At 50.7% G+C, this 10,797-nt stretch overlaps 1 protein-coding gene across 4 annotated transcripts in view; it reads left to right on the forward strand.

Annotated features, from left to right (window-relative positions):
* LOC140599936 (uncharacterized) overlaps positions 1 to 7,907 on the forward strand; it is a 102,186-nt gene extending 94,279 nt beyond the window's left edge. For 2 of the 4 annotated variants that reach the window (XM_072766435.1, XM_072766436.1), the window contains one exon: positions 2,434 to 5,176. In XM_072766435.1, coding sequence (XP_072622536.1) covers positions 2,434 to 2,851 — 418 coding nt within the window. In that variant the 3' untranslated portion in view covers positions 2,852 to 5,176. Of the gene's footprint in view, positions 1 to 2,433; positions 5,177 to 5,845 lie in introns of those variants that run through there. The other 2 variants (XM_072766440.1, XM_072766439.1) reach the window with 1 other exon arrangement.
* Positions 7,908 to 10,797: the final 2,890 nt, after the last annotated feature.

The following is a 10,797-nucleotide window of genomic DNA, read 5'->3' on the forward strand; positions in this document are numbered from 1 at the left end:
CTCCAAGGGGGAGGGGCCCGCGAGGAGCCGGGCTGAGGCCGGAGCGAGTGTCCCCAGGACAGGAGAGCCCCGTCCCGGAGAAGCAGGAGCTGCACCAACCTTCCCGGGCGGAAAGGGGCCCGCAGGGAGGTGGAGCAGAACCCGGGAGGGTGAGGATGCCCTCGGGCTCCCTGGGACGATAACAGACACCTGTGCCCCGGGAGAATGCGCCGAGCTCCCTAAGGGCTGCAGCGCGCACGGCGGGACCCGGAGCAGCTCAGAAGGGCTCGGGCGGCGGCTCCGCGGAGGGGGCTGCGGGGCTCCGGGAGCAGCTCAGTGGCGGCGGCTCGGGCAGAGGAAGAAGCTCCACGCGGAGGGGGCTGCGCGGCTCCGGGAGCACCTCGTAGGGGCTCTGGCGGCGGCTCCGCGGAGGGGGCTGCGGGGCGGGAGCGCGAATCCAACAGCGCAGGCCCCGGAGCACAGGGCGCCGGGACACAGCCCAGGATCCGGCCTCCCCCGGGACAGGCAGAGGCCGGGAGGGCCCAGGACAGCAAGGACGCTCCTGCCCCAGCTGAGCAGATCAGCGGCCCCGCCCCGGAGCCTCCAGGCCCTGCAGACGGAGAGCCCCGGAGTTACTGCGGGGGCTGAATCCAGGTTTCCAGAGCTGCCATAGCTACTGTGACTGTTCATCCTGGGGCCTCACGGGGTAAACAATCCCCACTGAGCCCCGCACCAGGCAGGGGCAGAGCAGCTCCCCCAAGTGCTAACACCTGGAAATCACAGCAGGCCCCTCCCCCAGAAGACCAGCTAGACTGAAGAAACCCCACACCCCCGCCCCCGTGAGTGGGACCAGGCCTAACCCAGAGGCAGCCCATCCAGGCGCCTCCCATGAATTCAAGCAACAAAAACATTCTGTTTTTCCGAGATAAGAAAACTATCCCCCCCCTCGCCCTGACTGGAAAAGTCCCTGAACATGGTCGTGTTGACCTTCAAAGAAATCAATCGTGTCATAACCCGAATGCTATGCTACTCCCGCGGTTTTTTGCCTTTAAAAGATGCCTGTAATTGCTAATCGGGGCTCTGCCACCTCTGAGGCGGAGAGCCCGTTTGCACAAACGTTCAATAAACCCTCTTGCTTGTTGCATCTGCCTGTCTGGGGTCTGAGTCTCTGGGGCGTCCACCGGGACACGTTGGCACCCGTGAGCCAGGGTCCAACATTTGGGGGCTCGTCCGGGATCCGAGACGCCCCCCAGGCTCAATCCTAAAACAGGTAGGAGGTAAGACCGAGCTCGCTAAATGTCATATTTGTCTCGTCCGTTTGTCTGACTGGCCGGGTCTGTATTGTGCCTGCAAGACGCTGTACTCTGTATTTGGACCAGCGGGGGAGGCAGACGTGCCCTGAGACCCCTGGTCCCCCTCCGGAGTCGGACTCCGGAGTGGTCTGGAAGAGGAACGGAGCCCCGGCACTCCCTCCTCTTCGGGGACGGTCGTTGTTCGCGACCGCTCCCATATGAATCTGCCGTGCCAGTCCTGTCATTCGTGTGTGTCTGTTTGTTCTGTGTCTTTCTGGTCCCGCTCTGGAGTCTGACTCCGGAGTGGTCTGGAAGAGGAACGGAGCCCCGGCACTCCCTCCTCTTCGGGGACGGTCGTTGTTCGCGACCGCTCCCATCTGAATCCGCCGCGCCGGTCCTGTCATCTGTGTGCGTGTGTCTGTTCTGTGTCTTTCTCTCTGTCCTCTTCCTTCCCGCTCACCTCTTTTCTACACCCATGGGACGGACTGTAACCACCCCTTTAAGCCTCACTCTAGATCACTGGAAAGAAGTCACCGGCTAGGCACACAACCTTTCGGTCGAAGTCAAAAGACGAAAATGGGTCACCTTCTGCTCCTCAGAGTGGCCGACTCTCAATGTCGGGTGGCCCAGGAACGGAACTTTTAATATTGGTGTTATCTTGCAGGTGAAGGCCCTGGTCTTTCAGCCAGGACCCAATGGGCACCTCAATCAGGTGCCGTACATCATAGTTTGGGAGGATCTTGCTAAAAACCCACCCCCCTGGATAAAATGCTTCACCCCTTCTCAGGGGGGACCGGGCCGAGACCCCCGACCCCCTCCCTGCATCACTCCCCTTATTCCCCGCCCTACCTCTCCCTCCGCTCCCTCAGCTCCATCCCCCGACTCTACTGGGGTAAAGAGGCGACCCCTCACTTCACCCCCGCTCTCCAGTTGCCTCGGCTTTCCACGAGAGCGCGAGGGGGAGTCGGAAGACGTCTGGACCTCCCAGGCACTTCCCCTCCGATCAATAGGCGGCCAGATGCAATCCTGGCTGTTCTCTGCCTCTGACCTTTACAATTGGAAAACTCATAACCCCACTTTCTCCCGAGACCCCCAGGCGCTAACCGGGTTAATTGAGTCAATTCTGTTGAGCCACCAGCCGACCTGGGATGCCTGCCAACAGCTCCTGCAGACTCTCCTCACCACGGAGGAGACAGCGCGTCCACCTAGAAGCATGGAAAAGCGTCCCGGGGGCGGATGGGAGGCCAACCCAGCTGCCTGATGAAATTGAGGATGTTTTCCCCTTGGTTTGCCCGACCTGGGACTGCGACACTGCTGCTGGTAGGGAGCGGCTCCGTCTCTATCGCCAGGTACTCCTAGCGGGTCTCAAAGGGGCAGGGCGATGCCCCACCAATTTGGCAAAGGTACGTGCTAGAGTGCAGGGGAAAGGTAAGACGCCAGCAGGTTTTCTGGAAAGATTAATGGAAGGCTACCGTATGTACACCCCCTTTGGCCCCTTGGCCAAAGATCGGCAACCAGATGTAATCATGTCCTTCATCGGACAATTGGCCTCGGGTATTTGTAATAAGTTACAACGGTAGGAGGGACTTCAGGGATACACTTTACAGGACTTAAAAAGAAATAAAAAAAAAAAAGCAATAAAGAACTGACTGGGATACTGGCCACCATAGTACAGGGCTCAGGGCAGAGTAAGTCAGGACAGAGTAAGGACCTGGGAGACAAAAGAAAACCACGGGTTGAACGAGACCAGTGTGCCTACCGCAAGGAAAAAGGACATTGGGTTAAAGATTGTCCAAAGAAGGGCCAAACGCAGGGACCTAAGAAGAAGCCCATTGCCTTTCTGTCCCTAAAAGATAAAGATTAGGGGTGTCAGGGCCAGGAGCCCCCCCCCCCCCCGAGCCTCGGATAACCCTTAAAGTGAGGGGTCAGCCAGTGACCTTCTTGGTTGATACGAGAGCTCAACATTCAGTTTTAACTGAGGCAAAAGGACCCTTGAGCTCTAAAACGTCTTGGGTTCAGGGAGCAACTGGAGGCAAGTTATATCGATGGACAACCGAACGGAAGGTCCACCTGAGCACTGGGCAAGTAACACATTCCTTCCTACTGGTCCCAGACTGCCCCTACCCCCTCCTAGGCAGAGACTTTCTTTCAAAAGTAGGGGCCCAGATCTATTTTCATCAGAAAAGGGCCACCATTACTGGCGCAGAAGGGCAGCCCCTCCAGGTATTGACCTTGCGCCTAAAGGATAAACATCGGCTGCATGAGGACTCTCCACTGTCCGTGCAGCCCCTAAATTCTGAATGGCTCACTAACTACCCTCAGGCCTGGGTGGAAACGGCCGGAATGGGACTAGCTGTTAACCAGCCACGCATAATTATAAACCTAAAATCCTCGGCCACCCCTATATCGATCCGGCAATATTCAATGAGCAAAGAGGCCAAAGAGGGCATTCGGCCACATATACAGAGACTATTACAATTGGGCATCTTAATACCTTGTCAGTCGCCCTGGAACACTCCTCTGTTGCCCGTAAAAAAAAAAAAAAAAAAAAAAACCGGCACAGGAGATTACCGGCCGGTACAAGATTTACGGGAAGTTAACCGAAGGGCAGAGGACATACACCCCACGGTGCCGAATCCCTACAACTTACTCAGCACCTTGCCCCCGAGCCACGTCTGGTATACGTTTTAGATCTAAAAGATGCATTCTTTTGCCTAGAGTTAAGCTCTCAAAGCCAGCCTATTTTTGCTTTTGAATGGAAAGATCCTGAGACGGGATTCTCAGGACAACTCACTTGGACAAGGCTGCCACAGGGATTCAAAAACTCCCCCACCTTGTTCCACGAAGCCTTGCATCAGGACTTGGCAGACTTCCGAGTTGGCCATCCGGACCTCATCCTCCTGCAGTACGTGGATGATTTGCTCCTAGCGGCTAAGACAGAACAGGATTGTGTAAAAGGTACGGGGGCCCTGCTCGAGAGACTGGGAGGACTGGGGTATAGGGCCTCTGCCAAAAAGGCCCAAATAGGCCAGAGACAAGTGACCTATCTGGGATATCTCCTGGAAGGAGGCCAGAGGTGGCTGACAGAGGGCCGAAAAAAGGCTGTAGCCCTGATCCCTGCACTCACTGACGCCAGAGGGCTACGAGAGTTTCTTGGCAGTGCCGGGTTCTGCCGCCTCTGGATACCCGGGTTTGCAGAGCTGGCGGCTCCCCTATATCCTCTCACAAAATCCAACACCCCCTACCACTGGGGAAAGGAGCAACAATTGGCTTTTGACAAAATAAAAAGGGCCTTATTGACCGCCCCTGCCCTGAGCCTCCCAGATGTAACCAAGCCATTTGTGCTATATGCTGATGAACGCCGAGGAATAGCCAAAGGGGTCCTAACTCAGAAACTGGGACCCTGAAAAAGGCCTGTGGCATACTTTTCAAAAAATTAGACAGCGTGGCTGCAGGATGACCCCCATGTATCCGAATAATAGCGGCTGTGGCAGTCCTGGTAAAAGACTCAGATAAGTTGGCCTTCGGCCAACCCCTCACTGTGGTGCCCCCCCCCCCCCACGCCATAGAGACAGTCATCCACCAGCCCCCTGATCGATGGCTCTCAAACGCTCGGGTCACCCATTATCAGGCCATGTTACTGAATTCCAAGCGGATGTGGTTTGGAACGGCTACATCCCTAAACCTGGCCACCTTGCTTCCAGAAACTGAGTCCCCCTCCCTGATAATGCATGATTGCCACCAGATCCTAGCCGAGGTCCATGGCACCAGAGGGGACTTGACGGACCAGCCTTTGCCAGATGCTGAAGCAACCTGGTACACAGATGGGAGTAACTTTCTACAAAATGGTGAATGTAAAGCCGGGATGGCCGTGGTAAATTAAAAAAAAAAAAAAAAAAAAAAAACTGTCATCTAGGCCAGTGCCCTAAAGCCTGGGACTTCAGCTCAAAGGGCGGAGCTTATAGCCCTAACTCAGGCCCTAAAAAGGCTAAGGACAAAAAGGTCAACATTTATACTGACAGCAGAAAATTGAGTATAATTCACTGTCCTGGGCATCAGCACGGCAACGACCCAGTAGCAGAGGGGAACAGGATGGCTGATGAAACAGCACGAGCCGCTGCACTAGGCCCACAGGAGGATGGACAGAAGCATCCCCCACCAGACGAGAAACTGCCCAGGTGGTTGTCAAGAAAATCCTAGAAGAAATTTTCCCCCGGTTTGGACTGCCCAAGGTAATAGGGTCGGACAACGGCCCTGCCTTCGTCTCCCAGGTAAGTCAGTTGGTGGCCAGATTACTGGGGATAAATTGGAAATTACATTGTGCATACAGACCCCAGAGCTCAGGACAGGTAGAAAGAATGAATAGAACAATTAAAGAGGCCCTAACCAAATTGACATTGGAGACTGGCACTAGAGACTGGGTCCAACTCCTCCCCTTGGTCCTGTTCCGAGTCCGGAACACTCCCACGCGCCATGGACTAACTCCTTATGAGATTCTCTATGGAGGTCCCCCACCAGTGTTGGACTTACTAGATTCTGCTATTGACTCTCTTGCTAATACTCCCGGTTTACAGGACAGGCTAAAGGTGCTCCAGATTATCCAGCACCAGATCTGGAGACCCTTGGCAGCTGTCTACCGCCCCGGAGATGCAACCGACCCACACCCGTTCCAGATCGGTGACTCCGTCCACGTCAGGAGACATCAGTCCAGGACCCTTGAGTCCCTCTGGAAGGGCCCATGCACCGTACTACTAACCACCCCAACCGCCTTAAAGGTAGACGGCATTGCTGCTTGGGTCCACGCCTCACACGTCAAGCGCGCCCCATCAACGAGCACCGCTGACGCCAGCCAGGACGGACCGGACGAGCCACTCCAATAGAAGCTCCACCGCACCCGAAACCCGTTCAAGATAAAACTTTCAAAAATTGTTCAATGACAATTGTTATATTCCTACCTCTCCTAGCGCTTTTCACCCCCACCAAAGGTAACCGTCATGCCCCCAAAAAGTTAACCTGGCAGGTATTAACGTCTGGGGGGGACAAGGTCAGGTCAATAACAAAAACTACTCCCATGGGAACCTGGTGGCCCAACCTATATCCTGACTTATGTAAATTAACCATAGGGGCCCCCAGCCCATGGGGCCTAGAGGGGTATTCCGACACCTCTAAAGCCCCCAACCGAGAAAGCCCCCCGGACGAAAAAGATTAGACCCCTGGGGAGGATGTGGGACGCCTAAGGAGGGCCATGTTACGCACCCTCCCCTTCTATGTCTGTCCCGAGTACCACAGAGATCGCAGGCTAAATCCCACCTGTGGAGGGGGGGGAACACTGCCATTGTAAAAATTGGGGGTGCGAGACTACGGGAAACACAGGATGGGAGGCCCTCCTCCTCCTGGGATTACATCACTGTCAAGGCTAACTATACTCACTCGGGTTACCAGGAACTCTGCAATACTACCACCCCGATTTTAGGGACTGACTCTTACCTGGTGCCCCAGCCGGGAACCTGGTGGGCATGCAACAAAGGCCTCACCCCCTGTGTATCTGCTCAGGTCCTAAATGACTCTGAGGACTTCTGTGTTATGGTGCAGATTATGCCCAGGGTATTGTATCACCCTGCTGAAACTCTAAAAAATCAATATGACAGACATCCCACCCGTTTTCAGCGCGAGCCTGTCTCCCTAACCCTAGCCGTTATGCTGGGACTAGGGGTCGCAACTGGGGTGGGTACTGGCGCACCTGCTCTGATCCAGGGCTCACGACGTTATTTAGAACTCCAGGCAGCTGTAGATAAAGATCTACGGACACTAGAGCAGTCCGTTTCTAAGTTAAAACAATCCCTCACCTCACTTTCAGAAGTAGTACTTCAAAACAGGAGAGGCTTGGATTTACTATTCCTGAAAAAGGGAGGACTGTGTGCGGCTCTAGGAAAAGAATGCTGTTTCTATGCAGACCACTCTGGAGTCATCAGGGACTCCATGGCCAAACTCAGAGATAGGCTAAATAAAAGACAAAGGGACTGGGAGGCCCAGCAGGGTTGACTTGAAGGCTGGTTTAACCAGTCTCCCTGCATGACCACCCTAATCTCTACCATTATGGGCCCTCTAGTTATCCTGCTCCTGCTGCTAACTTTCGGCCCCTGCATCCTCACCCGGCTGCTCCAGTTCATCCGAGAAAGATTGTCCATTACCCAAGCTCTGGTACTAACTCAACAGTATCGGGCCCTTCAAACTGAAAATAAATAAATAACTAAATAAAAGTTCCCTAAGATTTTGAGGTTAAAATCAGTCCAAAGAGGAGGGAATGAAGAAACCCCACACCCCCGCCCCCGTGAGTGGGACCAGGCCTAACCCAGAGGCAGCCCATCCAGGCGCCTCCCATGAATTCAAGCAACAAAAACATTCTGTTTTTCCGAGATAAGAAAACTATCCCCCCCCTCGCCCTGACTGGAAAAGTCCCTGAACATGGTCGTGTTGACCTTCAAAGAAATCAATCATGTCATAACCCGAATGCTATGCTACTCCCGCGGTTTTTTGCCTTTAAAAGATGCCTGTAATTGCTAATCGGGGCTCTGCCACCTCTGAGGCGGAGAGCCCGTTTGCGCAAATGTTCAATAAACCCTCTTGCTTGTTGCATCTGCCTGTCTGGGGTCTGAGTCTCTGGGGCGTCCACCGGGACACGTTGGCACCCGTGAGCTAGGGTCCAACAAGACAGACCAGTTCCAGAGGAAGTCAAGGGACTTAAAGTGTACAGAATCAGAAGATACTCCCACATGTTTTTTTTGTTTGTTTGTTTTTTCTTGTTCTGTTTTGTGGTTTTTCTTCTTTCTTTCTTTTTGATTTCTGATTGCTTCCCCACCCCCACCCCTTTTTTTCTCCTTTCTTTCTTTTTCTTTCACTTTTTCTTCTCTTTTTTCCCTTTTTTTCTTCTTTCTCTTTTTTCTTTTTCTCTTTTCTTTCCTTCTCTCTCTTTTTCTCCTTTTCCCAATACAACTTGATTTGGCCACTCTGCACTGAGCAAAATGACTAGAAGGAAAACCTCACCTCAAAAAAAAGAATCAGAAACAGTACTCTCTCCCACAGAGTTACAAAATCTGGATTACAATTCAATGTCAGAAAGCCAATTCAGAAGCACTATTATACAGCTAATGGCGGCTCTAGAAAGAACCATAAAGGACTCAAGAGACTTCATGACTGCAGAATTTAGATCCAATCAGGCAGAAATTAAAAATCAATGAAATGAGATGCAATCCAAGCTAGAAGTCCTAACGACGAGGCTTAACAAGGTGGAAGACCGAGTGAGTGACATAGAAGACAAGTTGATGGCAAGGAGGGAAACTGAGGAAAAAAGAGACAATTAAAAGACCATGAGGATAGATTAAGGGAAATAAATGACAGCCTGAGGAAGAAAAACCTACGTTTAATTGGGGTTCCCGAGGGCGCCGAAAGGGCCAGAGGGCCAGAGTATGTATTTGAACAAATCCTAGCTGAAAACTTTCCTAACCTGGGAAGGGAAACAGGCATTCAGATCCAGGAAATAGAGAGATCCCCCCCCCCTAAAATGAACAAAAACCGTTCAACACCTCGACATTTAATAGTGAAGCTTGCAAATTCCAAAGATAAGGAGAAGATCCTTAAAGCAGCAAGAGAAAAAAAGTCCCTGACTTTTATGGGGAGGAATATTAGGGTAACAGCAGACCTCTCCACAGAGACCTGGCAGGCCAGAAAGGGCTGGCAGGATATATTCAGGGTCCTAAATGAGAAGAACATGCAACCAAGAATACTTTATCCAGCAAGGCTCTCATTCAAAATGGAAGGAGAGAGAAAGAGCTTCCAAGACAGGCAGGAACTGAAAGAATATGTAACCTCCAAACCAGCTCTGCAAGAAATTTTAAGGGGGACTCTTAAAACTCCCCTTTAAGAAGAAGTTCAGTGGAACAATCCACAAAAACAAGGACTGAATAGATATCATGATGACACTAAACTCCTATCTGTCAATAGTAACTCTGAACGTGAACAGGCTTAATGACCCCGTCAAAAGGCGCAGGGTTTCAGACTGGATAAAAAAGCAGGACCCATCTATTTGCTGTCTACAAGAGACTCATTTTAGACAGAAGGACACCTACAACCTGAAAATAAAAGGTTGGAGAACAATTTACCATTCAAATGGTCCTCAAAAGAAAGCAGGGGTAGCCATCCTTATATCAGATAAATTAAAATTTACCCCGAAGACTGTAGTGAGAGATGAAGAGGGACACTATCTCATACTCAAAGGATCTATCCAACAAGGGGACTTAACAATCCTCAACATATATGCCCCGAATGTGGGAGCTGCCAAATATTTAAACCAATTAATAACCAAACTGAAGAAATACTTTGATAATAATACACTTATACTTGGTGACTTCAATCTAGCTCTTTCTACCCTCGATAGGTCTTCTAAGCACAACATCTCCAAAGAAACGAGAGCTTTAAATGATACACTGGACCAGATGGATTTCACAGATATCTACAGAACTTTACATCCAAACTCAACTGAATACACATTCTTCTCAAGTGCACATGGAACTTTCTCCAGAATAGACCACATACTGGGTCACAAATCGGGTCTGAACCAATACCAAAAGATCGGGATAGTCCCCTGTATATTCTCAGACCATAATGCCTTGAAATTAGAACTTAATCACAAGAAATTTGGAAGGACCACAAACACGTGGAGGTTAAGGACCACACGTGGAGGTTAAGAATACACATTCTTCTCAAGTGCACATGGAACTTTCTCCAGAATAGACCACATACTGGGTCACAAATCGGGTCTGAACCGATACCAAAAGATTGGGATAGTCTCCTGTATATTCTCGGACCATAATGCCTTGAAATTAGAACTTAATCACAACAAGAAGTTTGGAAGGACCACAAACACGTGGAGGTTTAGGACCATCCTGCTAAAAGATGAAAAGGTCAACCAGGAAATTAAGGAAGAATTAAAAAGATTCATGGAAACTAATGAGAATGAGGATACAACCGTTCAAAATCTTTGGGATGCAGCAAAAGCAGTCCTGAGGGGGAAATACATCACAATACAAGCATCCATTCAAAAACTGGAAAGAACTCAAATTCAAAAGCTCACCTTACACATAAAGGAACTAGAGAAAAAGCAACAAATAGACCCCACCCCCAGCAGAAGAAGACAGTTAATTAAAATTCGAGCAGAACTAAATGAAATCGAGACCAAAAGAACTGTAGAACAGATCAACAGAACCAGGAGTTGGTTATTTGAAAGAATTAATAAGATAGATAAACCAGTAGCCAACCTTATTAAAAAGAAGAGAGAGAAGACCCAAATTAATAAAATCATGAATGAGAAAGGAGAGATCACTACCAACACCAAGGAAATACAAACGATTTTAAAAACATATTATGAACAGCTCTACGCCAATAAATTAGGCAATCTAGAAGAAATGGACGCATTCCTGGAAAGCCAGAAACTACGAAAACTGGAACAGGAAGAAATAGAAAACCTGAA

This window comes from Vulpes vulpes, chromosome 8 (assembly GCF_048418805.1).
Source record: "Vulpes vulpes isolate BD-2025 chromosome 8, VulVul3, whole genome shotgun sequence".
In the NCBI taxonomy this organism is placed as follows: Eukaryota; Metazoa; Chordata; class Mammalia; order Carnivora; family Canidae; genus Vulpes; species Vulpes vulpes.